Consider the following 18518-nt stretch of genomic DNA (forward strand, 5'->3'; position numbering starts at 1 on the left):
AGCAGTCAGTTGAGTTGAGTGGAGTTGAGTGGAGTTGAGGAGTTGAAGTGGAGACTGTGTGTGTCTGGGTCGGAGCCCAGGCACCATCAGCAAGGTCGGCAGACGGTGGTGACCGTCTGTAGGCGTTAGTGGAAGTCTGCGGAACGGTAGGACCAGGGTCGGGCGGTGGCCCGCCGGTACCGAACCGGGGAGCAGATTGAAGCTAAGCACCAAGGCAGGGTACTCAGACCCCGACTAGGCTCGGAAGCCGCCGTAACGGTCAAATTCTTTGATTGCGATCTGGACCCCAGGGGTTCATTCCCACCCAAGTCCCATCAGAAAGTAACAGCCCAACCCGTCCGGATAAGAGCCAACGCCAATGGCCAGAGATCCAAGGTCCAGCGCCTGCGGGCAAAACGGGCTCTCCCGACACGTACAAGCCGGGGAGCGGACCACCTGTGTGAATCCATAGTGGTCAAACACTTACAAACAGGTGCAGGGAAAGACCCATCCGGGGAAAGTGAAGACACCGCAGCCGACTGCGTGCCCCGTCCATCCAGCCGTTTGGTTTACCAGAGACTCTGTCATTGACTACCTGAGTGAGTACACCAGTGCCATCCGGCACAGCGCTACACCACTGCCCCGCATCCGCACTGCCTCCCTGCATCGGCACCTGCACCTATCCCTTACTCACCAACCCAACCGGGGCCCCGGGACCAACAGCCCCTACCCATGGAGGGGCCAACACCTCAGCTGCTCCCCGCCATCACTCCCAGGAACCCCTGTCACCAGCAGCGGTGGTGCACACCATCACCACAACCCCGTGGGTGGCGTCACAACCGACATCCCACCACCAAACCTCCCTTTTTCACTCGTGGGCGAGGAGGCGCTGATCGAGCCCCCGGGTCCAGCCCCGTACTCGAGCCACTGAGGAGCAGAAGCACCGGACCCGAGTGCCAGTGATTCCCAGGCGAGCGGCGTTCCCAACCCCTCCGCCCGCGACATAGGTACCACCAAATAAACCCTCCAAACTACCCCCAGAAAAATTAGCATCCCTGGAAAAAAATTGTTTAGTAGTACACCAAATTATATTTCTGAACATTGAAAAACTAGTGAAAAATGTTCAGTGTTTTTTTTAGAACACACAAAAAAGATTCATAAAAATGAGAGAAAATAATGCAAATTGTGATTTTTCAAATTTGTGTTGCTTCAACTGCATACAAAATGGTGCAATAAAACTGCTTACTGCCTCCCTAGATAAGACATTAGAGGATAGAATTTACAAAAAATGACGTTTGTGGGAGTTTTCTCTTGTTCTTCAACCACACAGGTCTGCAAATATGGCAATCTATTTCAAATAGAGTCTAATTTGTGTTCCAACATTCAAATATTGCTCTTTCCGTTCCGAGCCCTCCCATTTGTCCAAACAGAACTTTCTGACTACATGTGGGGTATTGCCGCGTTCATTAGAAACTGGGTAACAAATTGTGAGTCCCCATTTTTGGTGTTACTGTGCCGCCCCAGCAGCGTTCGAACCGCTCGGATCCGGGGCTCACTGAGGCTCGAGGGTCTCCGGGCCTGGGGGCTTGCGGCCACTACAAATAAAAAAGGAGGGCTATTTACAGGGGAGAGATAGTTCGTGACACCACCCGTGGTGTGTGGTAATGGGGACTACCGCCGCTGCCGATGGAAGTGCCCGGGGGAGATAGAATGGGGGCAGCCAGATGACGTTTCCCTCCACGGGTATGGAAGGCTCAGAGACTCGGGATTTTCGGCTGCAGGGTAGCACAGGTCTTGGTGGTAGCAGTGGAGGACCATGTACTCACTCAGACAGCATCTGTGATGAAAAGCAGACTCTGACAACAAGGTAAACCAAGTCTCTGGGTGCCACTGCCCTCTTGGGGGAGCTCGTCCGGTTATCCGAGCCCTACAGTACTGCCTGATGGTTCAGAGCCTGCCTCCGTGAATAAATTTAGAAGTGTTCAGGTGGCCCGTAGGCATAAAGCTGTCCGGAACCCGTTCCCTACTATTGGTAGTGGAGCTGTGCTCTTAAGAGCTCACACTTGGGATTTCTGTGGGCTGCATTTCTTGGAAAGCCCTATCCCCCTCGTTGAGCTAGTGCCCCTAATCTCTGAGCTTCGTGGGGGCAGTCCATAAAGTCACTATCCTCCGCAGGTTAATTGGGCCCAGACCACCGTCTGCAACCCAACCCTTCACTCAACTTCCCTGGGAGCTCAAACCCCCAGTTTTCTCTCCCTTAGAGAGCTACTACTTCCCTTCCTCTCACTTTGCTCCCCTCAAGCCGACTGACTTGTCACCTACCACTAGTCTGTGTGATCCCTAGGTGGGCGGCCCTATTCCAGCTCAGCAGCCCACTGGAGTGTCTGACAGGGTGTGATGTGAAGTGTCATTGTGATTTTAGATGCTGATGGAAGCAGTACTATAGGTTGGGAACCCAGAACCAAGAGGGGTTTAGTCCTGCACTAAGGGTAAAGAGCGTGTAGTACCCTGTGACGCCCTGACTAGTCCAGGGGCATCACATTACCTCTTACAAAAGTAAGAAATTTAGAGTTAACGCAATATTTGTGTGGAAAAAAATTAAAAATGTCAATATCATGACCTAATGTTGACAAATTCTGTGTAGTGCCTGTGGATCAAAATGCTCGCTATGCCCATAAATGCTATCCTTGATGAGTCTAGTTTCCATAATGGGGTCACTTGTGGGGGGTTTCTGCTGTTTGGGCACCTTAGGGGCTTTGCAAATGCAACATAGTGCTCACAATCTATTTCAACCAAATTTGTGTTCCAAAATTCCAATATTGCTCCTTCCCTTCTGAGCCTGGCTGTGTATCCAAACAGAGGCCTCAGAAGAAACTGCGTAATAAATTTTGGGGTCTATTTTGATGTGCTATGTCTTGTAAAAGTGTAAAAAAAAATTATTTTTTATTCCACTTTGTATTATATCCTGTGAAGCACCAGGAGGGTTAAAGCATTGCTTGACAGCAGTTTTGAGGTATTTGAGGGGTGCAGGTTTTAAAAATTGTATCACATTTGGGGAGTTTCCAATACATAGGCCCCTCAAAGGCCATTTAAGTTTGAATAGGTCCCTAAACAAATGGGTCTGGTTAATAAAAATAAATAAATAAATTAGAAATTGGTGCTGAAATTTTAACACTTTCAACAACCTGACAAAATAAAATGACGTTTGAAAAAAAGATACAAATGTAAATAGACATATGGGAAATGAAATTTATTAATTATTTTGTACAGCATGACTAACTGGTTTAAGAAAATAAAAATTGAAAGCTTAAAAATTACAAAATGGAAAAAAATGCAGCCAAAATACTGATATTTTCACAAATAAACTCAAAATATATCGACATAAATTTACCACTATCATAAAGAACAAGTGTCGAGAAAAAATATATTCCAAATCAATAATTCCATCACCTGTGAAATACTGAGGAAATCCTGAAAACATGCACTGTTAGTGGGCCTTGAGGACTGGAGTTGGGGAACACTGCTTTAGAACACTCAGTCATTGGACCTTTCCTATCCTTTTCCTGAGTCCATTAAAATCTGCCTTTATAAAGTCCAACCTTAAAATTTGAGTCGTCACAGGTCTTCCTCCTCTTGTCATCCAAAATTCAAGAGCAACATGATCACTGTCTCCTAAATTCCCAGCCACCTTTAGTTCCTCAACCATTTCCCCCTTGGATGGTTTGAACATGATTTTTCTTCATCAATGGAGTCTTGCGTGGTGAGTGTGCATACAGACCATGGAGTAGGAGTGCATTACTTATTGTTTTCTTTGAAACAATTATACCTGCTGAATCCAGGTTTTTCTGTAGTTCTCCACAAGTGGTCTTTGCCTCTTGTACAATTCTTCTGATAATTCTTTTCACTCCTCTATCTGAAATCTTGTGTGGAGCACCGGGTCATGGCTGGGTTATAGTGAAATGATGTTACTTCCACTTCAAGATTATGGCCCCAACAGTGCTGACTGTAATCTTCAGTAGTTTAGAAATTCTTCTGTAACCAATGCCGTCAGTATGTTTTGCAACAATAAGGTTGTGAAGGTCTTGAACAGCTTACTGGTTTTACCTATCATGATATGTTTCTTGTGTGGCACCTTGGTAATTAGACAAGTTTTTATAAGCCATCAGAAATGATGGGCGAGCACTAAAATACTCAGGTACTACAGTAGTTACTTTAGTCGATTAGGTCAGATGCTCTGAAAGGGCTCAACTCAAATAATGAGTGTTATGGAAGTCAATAATTGGGCAGTTCGGCTCTCTACCCACATACAGCCAGCCATATGCGGAGCACTTCCAGGGAGAGGGAGGACAGAGTTTTCAGATACATATTTATTTAGAAAATTGGTGACGTGTTCAATACTTATTTCACCCGCTTTAGTATCAGAACCTGAGTAATCTTATAACGCCGTTTATTGGCATTATTCCATTAGGAGACTCCCTTTTCTGAATACAAAATGTATAGTGATCTGGAATTAAAAGGGCAGTCAAAAACCAAATAATCTAATCACTTTTCTAATATATGTCAATTAAAAATTCCCTGCAGTTCCCTTTTTGCTCTAACTTCCTTGTTGCTTTTTTTTTTTCCTTTATTTCCTATAACTTTTTTGTTTGAGAATCCCCAATGCCTGCTTGGACACTGAGACAGGATAGCTTCACGCAACGTGATAATTCATATGTGGAGTGTAGACTCTTTATGAACTTTCCCCAAGAGCTCAGAGATCTAATGCACCAACACAACGAGGGGGATAGGGCTTTCCAGCTTATGCGGCCCACTGAAATCCCAAGTGTCAGTCATCGAGAGCACAGCTCCTCTATCCAAAGATAGGAAGCGGGACCCCGACAGCTTCAGGCCGAGGGGTCACTTAGAACTTCTAAAAGACAGTGCATTGAGGCAGGCTCCAGACCATTAGCAATACCAACGGTAACGGAGTCCCGGATGTTCTCCCCTCAAGCGTCAGTGGTACCCAGAGACTTGCTTTACTCCTGTGTCAGAGTCTGCTTTAGAGTCGCATCAACACCAACACGGCCTGAGGGAGTATGCTGCCCTTCCCTGCGTCCAACCTGCATCACGCTCCCCTACACCTTATCATCCCGAGTCCAGGGACCTTCCCTACCCGTAGAAGGAACGTCATCTGGCTGCCTCACTCCATCTCACCCGGGTACTCTCATTGGCAGCTGCTGAACTCCTCTTACTGGGAACCACGGGTGGCATCACGAACTCCTACCCCCTGTAAATACCCCACCTTTACATTTCAGAGGCCGCAAGCCCCCGGGTCCGGAGAATGTCGAGCCACAGCAACCCTGGATCAGAGTGGTTCGATAGCTGCAGGTGCGTCACACATTTAATTTGGCCACTGAAATAAGGGTTACAAGGGAGTGACATCATGGATCATAGATGAAGCCGTGATCTTGCCTGAGCTATAACTGGATGACATCAGAACTGCAAATAATTACAACTCTCATTTTAAAGCAGAAGGGCCATTAGGAAAGTACAGAAAATGGAGGAAGAGGCTCTGTGAGCCTCATCTTATCTGTGGTTGTAGATGACCCCAGGAAGATGTTACGCTCGCAAAAGTGCGCATGTGGTAAATAAGGTAAAATATGCTCCTGGACAAAGCTTTTCTTGCGAAACGCACATCGAGTCGGTTGGGACCTGGCCCTTACGTGTGACTCGCTGGACTGGTAATTACATTGAAAAACTAGTGTAAAAAAATTGTAAGTGTGTTTCTTAGAATGTACAAAAAAAATAATAAAAATGAGTGAAAAAAATGCAAATTGTAATTTTTCAAATTTGTGTTCCAACAACTACATAAACAATGGGGCTATCAAACTGCTCACTGCTCCCTAGATAAATACATTACAGGGTATAAATTGCAAACATAGACATTTGTGGCAGTTTTCTGTTGTTCTTGAACCACACAGACTCTGCAAATATGGCCATCTATTCCAAATAACTATTACTGATTAATACAGTTGTTAGCCGCATGGGGTCATCCCCATTAACGGATGGGGATGAGGACGTGCTACTGATGGTGCACGCATGGAGGTAGGAGAAACTGTGCCTGCTGCGTGACTACAACGAAAAGGATCAGCCACCAGACCTACCTTACTGTCCCACTTTGCGGGGGGGGGGGGGACAACACTCCTGAAGTCCAAACAGTGCTAACAGGTTGTCGGTTGGATGGCAGATGATATTTTTTTCAATTGTCCTAGAATTTAATCAGAGTCTCTCCTCTCCGTCTCTTGATGTCTTGCTGCATGTATAATCCCTCCTTGGGATTCTAGATAGTTCTTCTACTGAGTGCATAGGCTGTACAAAGGTAGGAGTCTGAATCTTTTTACAATTGACACAAAATGTAGTCAGAGGCCTCTTCTCTGTCTCTTGCTGTGTGTATTACAATCCGTCCTGTGAATTCTAGCTAGGTCTTGCACTGAGTACAAAGCCTTTGGAAGTTTCGGAAGTCATATTCTTTGTAAAATTGCATCAGGATTGAATCACAGTCTCTCCTCTACATCTCTTACTGGGTATATTACAGTCCCTCCTTCTAATTTTTGGCAGCCCTTGCACTTAGTGCATAGTCTTTGTGAGTGTAGCAGTCCCACTACCCACTTTTATGTCTAATTCAGGGTGTATCAGAGGCCCTCTTTCCTTCTCTTTTTGGAAGTTCTTGCATAGTCCGCATAGGCTTTGTGAGTTTCAGAGTCCCTCTATCATAAAGTAAACCGGATGTATCTGACCATGTCATACACACCATATGCCCAGGTAAGGGTAAGGTAAGGTATCCTCCAACTGTGACACCAAGTCGCCTGTGACTACATCGCTGTCATTCGGGCGTCTTGCTGTCACAGTTGGAGGATACAGCGGTGGCCACGAGTTACCTTAGTGACAGCTGAGCAGATCGCGCGTCTCTCTTCAGTAGCTTTGTGGAGCTGACAGGAGCGGCGGTGTCTGCTGCAGCTCCTGACACCTTCATGTAGCAGAGCTGGATGCGATGCTGGACCTCCGTGGATTACGCCGGACATGGAGGGGTTTTTCGGGCTTAATAAAGTGGTGAACGAGGGTATTTGTTAGTGCTTTTTATTGCAAATAAAGGATTTTTCAGGTGTGTGTGTGTTTATTTACTGTAACTTACAGATTAATCATGGAAAGTATCTCGGGGAGACGCCGGACATGATTAATCTAGGATTTAATGGCAGCTATGGGCTGCCATTAACTCCTTATTACCCCAATTGACAACGCACCAGGGCAAATCGGGAAGAGCCGGGTACAGTCCCAGAACTGTCGCATATAATGTATGCGGCAATTGTGGGTGGCTGCTGACTGATATTGTTAGGCTGGGGGGCTCCCCATAACGTGGGGCTCCCCATCCTGAAAATACCAGCCTTCAGCCGTATGGCTTTATCTGGCTGGTATTAAAATGGGGGGGGAACAGCAAGCCGTTTTTTTTAATTATTTATTTATTTTACTGCATAGTATAGACACGCTCACCGGCTGCTGTGATTGGGTGCAGTGAGACAGCTATCACTCAGCGTGGGGGCGTGTCTGACTGCAACCAATCACAGGCACCTGTGTGCATGGAAAGCAGGGAATACGAGATTGGTTAATGAGCGGCTGGCATTTTCAAAGTAATTGTTGCCGCGTATTCTCTGCACAGCTGTTCCTCGCCGCGCTGGTGATCGGGGATTGGTAAGTATGAGCCGGGGGAAGAAAAAGACCGAGCGCCAATGTAAGTATGACTGAGAACAGTAGAAAATAAGGTAAGTAGACTGACTTTAATAATAAAAAAAAAAAAAAAAATAGATCGCTCATTTAAAAACGCACACGGACGAAACGTGCTGAATACGGACATACTCTGTGTGCAGGCACGGACCCATAGACTATAGCGGGTCCATGCCTGCATGCTGCCAGCCAAAAACTGACATGTCGTCCGTGTAGAAAAACGTACACACGTACTTACCACACAGACACACGTTCCGTGTGATTTTACGTGTGTGTACCATCTACCATAGAGTAACATTTGTGTCCGTGTCTCCATGTCTCCGGTACGTGCAAAAATGTACCAAACACGTACTGGAAACACGGATGTGTGTTGCAGGCCTATGTAAAGTTTAGTCTTTAACAAATGAAATACGGCACTATGGGGTTGAGATCAGGTGATGACTCCTGCGTTAATTTGGCTTTATGTTTTGGGTTATTGTCCATCTGTATTATGAAATGGCGACCAATCAGTTTGGCTGCATTTGGCTGGATTTGAGCGCACAATACGTCTCTGAAAACCCCAGAATTCTTCTGGCTGCTTCTGTCCTGTATCACATCATCAATAAACACTAAGAATCCAGTGCTACTGGCAGCCATGCATGCCTGGCCATCACACTGCCTCCGCCGAGTGTTACAGATAATGAGGTATGCTTTGGATCATGACCTGTACCATGCCTTCACCCTACTTTTTTCTTTCCATCATTCTGGTAGAGGTTGATCTTGGTTACATCTGTCCAAAGAATGTTCTTCCAGGACTGTACTGTTTTTTAAGGGTTCTTTTTTTAACAAGGACCAATCTAACCTTCTTATTCTAGAGGCTTATGAGTGGCTGCACTGTGCAGTGAACCCTCTGTATTTTCTTTTATGCAGTCTTTTCTTTATGGTAGATTTAGATTTTTATATGCCTACAATCTGGAGAGTGTTGTTCACTTGGTTGGATGTTGTGAAGGGGTTTTTCTTCACCATCATAATTATTCTGTGATCATCCAGCAGTATTGTCTTCTGTGGATATCCAGGTTTTTTTGCATTGTTGAGATCACTATTGTTTTCTCTATTTCTTTCTCAGAATGTACCAAACTGTAAATTTAGACACTTCTAATATTGTAGCAATTTCTCAGAATTTTTTTTCTGTTTTTGCTGATGATGGATGGCTTGTTTTACTTACATGGAAAGCTCTTTGATTGCATGTTTACTGCTCAGCAACAACTTCAAAATGCACGCACCCAGGGGCAGAACGATCGCGGTTGCAGGGGTCGCCTTCCGACCGACCCTGGGGATTGCACATTCAATTGTATTGGCATCACGGATGCCAATACAATTGAAAAAAATGACGAGTGAGCATCATGCTTCCTCTCTCATCATTCTCCCGCTGTGTCTGCGCTCTGACGTGTCAGCACAGCGGACTGCGATGATGACATCACTACTGCAAACTGTGCTGAGATGTGCCGAGCAGCAGAACAGTGGACATACTGAGGGGACCGGAGCAGCGGGGGCACAAGGAGAAGTGAGTATGTATTTATTCATGGCAGACAGATGACTAAGGGGTGCATTAAATGATATGGGAGTTCTATGCTACAATATGGAAAAATATGGGAGCTGCATAATGCTTTATGGGGGCTGCATGAAACTTTATGGGGGCTGCATGATTATTTTGAGGGGGCTACATGATACTATATGGGTGCTAAATAATACTATATCGAGGACTATGGGGGTGCATTGAACTATATGCAGGCGTTTGAGGGGTGCATTATACTACATGGAGGTATAAGGGGGCTGCATTATAATATATGGAGGGCCATAGGGGTGCTTTATACTATATGGAGGACTATGGGAAATGTATTATACTATATGGAGGACTAGGGGAGTGTATTATAATATATGGAGAACTATGAGATGCATTATATGATATAAAGGACTATGGGGGATGCATTATAATATATGGAATACTATGGGGGCTGCATTATTATATATGAAGGCCTAGGGGGGTGCATTATAATACTAGATATTATATCAGGATAAAGGAGTATGGGAAAGCTGGGTGCTGAGGTTAAGAGCCAAGTGTTAGCATAATTATCCTGTAGCACGAGGGGGATGGGGACGAGGACGGGGCCAGGTCAAAATTTTGCACTTGGGTGCCATTGCAAGTGCCATACCTCAAATCAACTCCAGGCCTTTTATGTGCTTAATTGAGAACAAAACATCAAAGGCATTGCCCACACCGGCCCATGAACCAGCCTGAGAGTCAAATGTGCAATTACTTTTGGGCCCATTAAAACCAGGGGGGCACATGTAAAGGAGCGGAAACTCCTAAACCCTTCATTTAATTTTAATGTGGATACCCTCAAATGAAAGCTAAAAGTCAGAACTTTATGTCCATGTCCATTATATACCTATAACTTGAATATGTTTTAGTAACCAGGTAAAAAAAACAACATTTGTGTCAGTATCCAAATATATTTATGGACCTAAATGTATGTCATCACATTCATTTAGTTTTTTTGTTTTTATTTCACTCCTTTGTTACTCAATTCATTTGTTCAGATTCTTGATGACATTAAAATGGGAAAACTGTTCTTAAATGAGTCTTCTTGGTATGATTGTTTTACTTGATAAAAACATGGCATTTAATGGGGGTGTGCAGACTTTTTATATCAGTGTAGAGTCCAGGCTATTTTGCTCACTGAAGAATATCTAATCTGAATACGAATGTTCTAAAATATAAAGTCTCTATGGTAAATACCTGTAAAAATGGACATCATTTATCAAAACTGACCCAAAATAAATAACGTTTTAAATAAATATACATTTTTAACATATCTATTCTTATCAATATTTTACGTTATTTAAAATAAGTGATAAATTGTGTAAACGCAAAAAGAAAAGCTGTCAAAATATAAATTAATATTAATTAAGGGTTTTGTATTGAAAAGGTTTTATTTTGGTGTGACATTAGCTTTTCAGAAATTATACAGAAACTTTACAACTGTTAATAAACTCAGGCCTATAAGCCAGGCTCATGATGTCACTGGCCCATCATTGCTGTCATTTCAACTTTGGCTTTGGTCCCTTTGTGATGTCACTTGACGTTTGGCTTGGGTTCCGCTGTGATGTCACTTGACCTTTGGCTTTGGCCCCTCTGTCATGTCATGTGATCATTAGAATATGATGATGTCACAATTGCCTTTGTGATGTCACAGAATCAATGAAATGTCTCTGCAGCCTGAATATTATCAAGTTGTTTTCATCACTTAGTGGGTGAGGGCAATTTTTCTTGCGCTTGGCAAATTTTGGTTTGATATAAAATATTTGACTGAAAAGCAGAAGGCCTGTCATGGGAGCAGTTCTAGACTACATCCGGGAGCGCCCTAGAGGTGGACAGGACCTTCCTCAGCCCAAAACGACATCTATGGAGCTGAATAATAGGAAGAGAAAGGGAGAGAGACTTGGTAAGGTCTCAAGAAAGAGGAGAATAGAAGCATCAGAGGGTGAACAAGAGGGCACCAATCAAAACATGATCAAAGCTTCAAAAAGACCTGGAAGCCCGATACAGGAGAGTATCATGAAAAAGAAAAAAAAGGAAAAAGATGGCATCATTATCAAAGCTTCAAAAAGACCTGGAAGCCCGATACCAGAGAGTATCATGAAAAAGAAAAAAAAGGAAAAAGATGGCATCATTATCAAAGCTTCAAAAAGACCTGGAAGCCCGATACCAGAGAGTATCATGAAAAAGAAAAAAAAGGAAAAAGATGGCATCATTATCAAAGCTTCAAAAAGACCTGGAAGCCCGATACCAGAGAGTATCATGAAAAAGAAAAAAAAGGAAAAAGATGGCATCATTATCAAAGCTTCAAAAAGACCTGGAAGCCCGATACCAGAGAGTATCATGAAAAAGAAAAAAATGGAAAAAGCGATGGGAGACAAAGCTGTGGATGGACCCAGTGTTTACCCCAATACTGACACTGAGCAGCTCTCAGGTGAGTACAGATCTAAGACACAGAGACCCAATATCCCAAATTTAGTCAATGACAGGATTTTTCGTAGGAACCCACTTATTATGATTACGGTCTTGTTTCTCTTTGGTACCCCCCTATATTTTTGTACCCATCTGTAGGAGGCCACTTTGGCATTAGCTAAGTCTATTATTTTCTTACTGCAGAAATACAATGGGCTCCAGAAATGGTATTTCTATGAAGCCCCCTATAGCCTATTGTCTGTATGCCATCTCCCTCTGGGGATAGTGGTCAGATGGAGAAGCAAAATACATAGACACATGGTGTGTACATCAAAGTGTCTCTCTGGGGGCCAAACCTGTTATCCCCCCTTTATTATAGTAAGAGCAGGTTTTAGAAAATAACCAATAAGTATTTAACAAGACATAGAATATAAGCTAATCATAATACATGAAAGATAAAACAATCTTAATACAATATAGCATAATATAATATAATCACATTTTTAATAATGAATTACATCATTTATATCAAAAAGCATGTAATTTATTGTTAATGGTAAGACACTTCCCTATAATATATTTTTTGATTATAGTCTGCTGGTTTGGTTCTGCAGTGGTTATCTTTTTGCGTAATGCTGTGGTTCATTGTTCCAAAAAAACTTAATTAGAGCAGAGGTTATGATATATAATAAAAAGTAAAAATTAAGACAAATCAAATAAAGAGTGAAAGTTGAGATTTATGTAAGAAGTCAGATAACGTAACAAAATGGAGATTGTGTTGCATGAACTATTATATTCACATACAGATATTGGCTTTCTGTCACATCTTATTTCTCCCTTCCCCACCAGGTATAACACCAGCTGAATCTCCCATCATTGTGACGGGAGTGGAGAGCTTCACCTTCCATAAAATCCTTGGAGAGGGCTCATATGGTAAAGTAAGTATTAGACATTGTGGTGACATCTTCCTCATGTGTCTGATGTGGAGCAGTAATATGACTCTAGGAGCATCACTGCTTCACATCTTCTCATCACATCTCATGGCAGCTCAGGCCTTTCCTCCAGTTCTAACTCTCTGTATTCTCCAGGTCATGTTGGCCACACATCAGGCCTGCCAAAAACAACTGGCAGTGAAGATGGTGAAGAAGAGGCTCCTAGTCAAGGACTCAAGAGACGATGTCCTGATAGAGCGACAGGTCCTGGAGATGATTAGGAAGAGTCCATTCATTTCTCGGGCTTTTGCCACCTTCCAGTCCCAGGTAAGAGGCTCATAATCCAACATTTCTGAGTCATTGATGTATTAAATTTATCTACTCTATGTGCCAATTTGTGTGCAATGTTCTTCTAGGTCACAGTCATAGTATTTGTTAAAAGAATGTGACTTAGAAGAACATTGATTAAAACCAGTGCAACCAGTGCCTCATATCGACAATATTTCATTTACCCTCATTATTTCCTCTGTTTTACACAGGACTATGTTTTCTACGCCATGGAATATCTCAGTGGAGGAGACCTTAGAGGCTTCATCACAACGTATGCCCCTATTCCCATTCCAGCCATCAGGTAAGATAGAATGTCATATATTAGATGAAGATAATGGTTGTCAGGGATATTCGGCTTTATGTCATTATCACTCTCTTAGTTTAGTGGATGAAATATTGGATTTTGATGGATTTCTTTTTTTCTCATCAGATTTATTGCAGCTGAGCTGATCTGTGGGCTGCAGTTTCTCCACAGCAGAGGCATTATACACAGGTAAGTACGGCACACCTTCTATGTAGACCTGGTATGAATAGTCTTATACCCTCATCCTAATGCCCTCTGTAGACACTTTTTATCTCAGGCCACAATGGGGTCTTCCGCCCGGTTAATATAATAAATATGTTATTATCTCTTTTTTTCTACCAGAGATATAAAATCAGACAACATCTTACTGGACAACAATGGTCACTTGAAGATTGCTGATTTTGGTCTTGCCGTGATGAACATCTTTGGCAATGCAAAAACGACAGGATGGGCCGGGACGCTTAAATATATGGCTCCTGAGGTGAGGAATCATTTACATGTCCCTGAGTTATCTCAATACAAGACTGGACATCTCTATGTCTTCCGCTGTCTGGTCAATATTCTTATTGTCTTCTTTATGTCTTCACAGATTCTTTTAGAGAAGCCATACAACACAGCAGTGGACTGGTTCTCTGCTGGTGTTGTGATATATGAGATGGCTACTGGCAGATATCCATTCAGTGAAGATGAAATTGAGGAGAACATCGAGAAGGCACTGATCAATGATGATCCTGCCTTCCCAAAAGAACTGGACCCCCAAGTCAAAGCCGTCATAAAGGGGGTGAGTATAAAGGCACAACTCAGTAATAAAGTTTTTGAATACTATGAAAAACACAACAATAAAAAAGGATAATGACTGAAGGCTGAATAAATGTCTTCATTGTATGTTCCCAGCTCTTGGATAAGTCACCAAAGAGTCGGCAGAAATTTGTGGACAACATTAAAGATCATCCATTCTTTACGGAGATCAACTGGACAGAAATAGAGGGCGGCAACAAAGCATCTCCACCATTCCACCTACCACCTGTAAGTATATGACCCAGAGAAGATGGTGACAGCAGTACATCTCTATTGTGTGACTTCTTTATAAACACTGATTCTTGAATATTTTGTCCACAGCCACCAGTGATGACATCAGATGCAATGAAAGATGTCCTTTCTTTCTCCGAAGCCACTAAACCACGAATGGCTAAAAAAAATCAAAATCTTTTCTGTGGATTCACATTTGCTGATGATGGATGGAAGGTTGTAAAGCAGATGCAGAAAGCTAAAACACCTAATCGGAGACCTAAAACACCCCATCACAGGTGAGTCATTGTAAATGGGACTGGGATAGGGGTCATGAAACCCCATCTTGTCCCATGAGAATCAGTTAGCACAGTGTAGTGAGGAAAACTCTTAAGGGTGCTTTACATGGTGCGATATCGCTAATGATTTATCGTTGGGGTCACAGTGTTTGTGATACACATCCGGCGTCGTTAGCGACATCGCAGCGTGTAACACGTACGAGTGACCATCAGCGATTGCAAAAGTGGTTAAAATCGTTGGTTTTGGAGAGATCGCCCAAACACCAAATATCGTTGTCAGGTGAGTAACGAGGTTGTTTGTCATTCCTGCGGCATCACACATCGCTATGTGTGACACCGCAGGAATGACAAACAACTCCTTACCTGTATCCACCAGCAATGCGGAAGGAAGGAGGTAGGTTATGTGCCGCTCATCTCCACCCCTCCGCTTCTATTGGCCAGCCGCTTAGTGACGCCGCAGTGACGTCGCTATGACGCCGAATGCACGTCCCCCTTGAGGGAGGGATTGTTCGGCGGTCACAGCGACGTCGCTGCCAAGGTATGTGCGTTTGACGCTGACGTAGCAATAATTTTTGCTACGGTAGCGATCAACAAATGTCGCACAAGCGACGGGGGCAGGTGCTAACGCTCGCGACATTGCTAGCAATCGCTAGCGATGTTGCAGCGTGTAAAGCACCCTTTAGTGTTGCTTACAGTTTGCTGATTGCCCATAGGGCCAAACCTGGAGGTGTTTTCCCATTAAGATAATCCCATTTCATGTGTCCCATTAATATGTAAAAGTTATTTCTAACCTAGTATCTCTTTTTGTGAAGGTCGCCTACCACAGAATCTGGAGGAGGATAAGATGGTGGAAATAAAGAGCTCTGAAGACATGCCCCAGCAGAGCTTCTAATGGAAATGATATGCACCAGAAAGAGCCAACGAGTCTTAGAGTGCACTCCTGACTACTTGTCAGTCCTGGCTCCTAATCAATCAACACTAGGAGTGTCCTGAGGGCCGTGACCTGCAGTGTAACATGCAGCCATATCCACTCCTTCCTATTGAAGGATGGGGGTGTTGCTACATTCTGGTGCTCTGCAGTGTCCAAATACAAGAAGAAGATGAAGATCATGAAAATCCTACCAGGAGTCAGTAAAATGACCGTGGACCAGAACTTCTAGATGGCATGTTGCCTTGTGCCCCCAGGGAAGGACAGTTATCCATAGGCCATGGTTCCCTAGAGGTTTCCCCCACAGGGGGTTTTTCCTCTCCTGAGTGCCGATGGATAAACACAACATAAAAACAATGGCAACTTGTCATCTTCTGCCCTAGGTGGATCTCCTACTACAACCACTAGTGGCATAGAGGAACCTAAGAGGACTTTTACAAGCAATAAACAGGACAATTCACCATCATGTGCTAGTAATAGTTTCAATTTATATCTTATGTATAAGTATTTTTTTCTATTTACCCTTAAAGAGAACAGGGTGTACTGTATTAATTTTTATTCACATCAGGGCTGAACTTCTGGTCACTATGGGTCACTGCTTTACTCTTCCTTCCAATAATTTGGATACATTTCCCCTATGATTGTGTTTTTTCACTAAAATCTCAGCCAGGGAGTAACACCTCAATATAAATCTCCCTTCAGTCTCTAGATTTCTGAAAGATTCAGTCGTTCTTTCCTAAGGTGACACTTCCACTGACTTCCAGGCGTGCGGACCTGGCCACTGTTCCCTGTTTGATGCAATGTTTTAATGTTTCTTTAACCCCTTAACAACCACCAATGCGCATTAAAATGGCGGTCACTCAGGAAATAGGGAATAAGGAAATTGTGCCCCCAGAGCTGCAAAATCTCCAGGATTTCAGCTACCAGGAATAACAGAGAACCTGGAGAACACGAACGAGGCCAGTTACATAACGGTGATCCTGTGCCTCTCTCTTCTCTCCTTGTAGTTGTTCTGGGAGATGAGAGGGATACAAGTGCTGTCCTGTCAGTGAAGTTAGAATCAAGTTCAAGATCAAATCATTGAACCCTACCCTAATCTCCTGATCATCACCCCCAGATCATCACCCCAACACCATTCCCCGTGTCATCCCCCTAATCAGATTGCATTTTAATTTTTATTTATTTTTTTTTATCTTATGATTTTTTCTTTCTGTCTTTACTAATAGCTGGGTTAGGGTTTAGTGTTCTGGGTTTTATAAAATTTACACAACAAAAGTATAATAAAAGAAAAATAATAAAATACAACTAAAAAAATACCAGTCTTAGATTAGGTTTAGGTTTACTAGTGTTAGGTTTGCTTTTAGGTTTTATTCTTTTAATGTTAGGCAAGTATATAAAATACAATAGAGGCCCTCAGAATGCTTACTATGGAGCAGGCGTATACGCTGCTTTGCTACGGCAGTTCCGGGACAGATACAGAATTTGCCTCTAAAGCAGAACTGTTTTGAAACAGTGACAACTCGGCTTCCTCCACAGGATCCCACAGCCTGATGGTAGCAGAGTCAGTCGTCACTGCTGAAACGTCAGTGGCAGGGCCAAGTTCTGCAGTCCCCTCTTCATAGAACTATCCTGATCAGTCCTTTTCCCCGCAAATTCCCCAGTTTCCAGCAGCCTATGGTAGAAAAGTTGACGTCACTAATTTTACCTCCTTTGATTTTTTTAAAATTTTTGCCACCCAAGAATCCCTACAATTAATCGCCCAGCAAACCAATTTCTATGCCCTTCAATACATAAAACCCATGGCCTTCCATTTCTGTTCATGGAGCTTCACCAATGTCTCTGAAATAGAAAATAATAGGGGTATTAGCCTCAACATGAATTTATTGAAAAAACAACAAAAACCACATACTCTGCTCCTACTGGGCAACAAAATCTGTCCTCAGTACCCTTTTATTTACAGCGGTAATGACCCTATCCCGTTATGAAGCCCTAATGAATTTTCCTCTTTTTAGGGACAATTCCCAAGTTCTCTAATAAATGACTCTGATTAGCATTGCCTTAGTAAATTGAGACTCCTAATTTATTTTTAAATTCCTATACCCCTCAGCACAATGTTTCCATTGAAGCAGAGGTTACCATTAGAGATGAGCGAACCGGTCGCGGTTCGGCTCGAGTTCGGTTCGCCGAACGGAGGTCTCGTTCGAGTTCGGTTCGGCGAACCACTCGAACCGCATAGGAAACAATGGCAGGCAATCACAAACACATAAAAACACCTAGAAAACACCCTCAAAGGTGTCCAAAAGGTGACAAACAACTCACAACACAACACAAACACATGGGAAAGTGACAAGGACATATACTCATGCGAAAACAAAAGAGCTGGACAAGGAAAAAGAGGAGGAGACACAGATATATGAGTATATGCAAGGAAACATCGATGCCATTACTGTGCAACTTGAGCCCTGCTCACTTTAGGCTTCCAATCTGGATAAATTGCCTGAGCTTGCCACGTACGCCTTGGGGATCTTGTCGTGTCCTGCAGCCCGCGTTCTCTCGGAACCTGTCTTCAGTGCTGCTGGGGGTCTGCTGGCAGATAAGCACATGTGTCTGTCCACTGACAACGTTGGCATGGCTCTCAGATGACTTTTCTTCCCCTGGGTCATTCAGGGGAGGCGAAAGGCACACGCATTTTTGAGAGTGCTTCATGCAAAGCATCTTTTTCATTTTGAAAAGGGGGATCAACTGATGCCAGTCAAGTGGGGTGTGTGTGGCCCAATTAGTGGAAACGAGGGAGACTGTGGTTGGAGTCCCCTCGCTGTGTTTCTAAAAGAACCAAGATGAACAAGTCATGGCTCTCAGAGGACTTTTCTTCCCCTGGGTCAGCCAGAGGACGCGAAAGGCACACGTATTTTTGAGAGTGCTTCATGCAAAGCATCTTTTTCATTTTGAAAAGGGGGATCAACTGATGACAGTCAAGTGGGATGTGTGT

The 18518-nt window shown here is 43.4% G+C and overlaps 1 protein-coding gene across 1 annotated transcript; it reads left to right on the forward strand.

The window, feature by feature from the left end:
• The first annotated feature begins 11659 nt into the window (after positions 1–11659).
• On the forward strand, positions 11660–15995 carry LOC142287022 (protein kinase C delta type-like). Its single transcript, XM_075333418.1, has 10 exons — positions 11660–11750; positions 12578–12666; positions 12817–12987; positions 13200–13291; positions 13421–13483; positions 13637–13775; positions 13884–14075; positions 14189–14320; positions 14414–14601; positions 15414–15995. Exons 1-10 carry the CDS (start codon positions 11660–11662, stop codon positions 15442–15444), a joined length of 1188 nt encoding a protein of 395 aa, XP_075189533.1. The 3' UTR covers positions 15445–15995.
• The last annotated feature ends 2523 nt before the right edge of the window (positions 15996–18518 follow it).

The sequence above is a fragment of the Anomaloglossus baeobatrachus genome, chromosome 2 (assembly GCF_048569485.1).
Source record: "Anomaloglossus baeobatrachus isolate aAnoBae1 chromosome 2, aAnoBae1.hap1, whole genome shotgun sequence".
NCBI lineage: Eukaryota > Metazoa > Chordata > Amphibia > Anura > Aromobatidae > Anomaloglossus > Anomaloglossus baeobatrachus.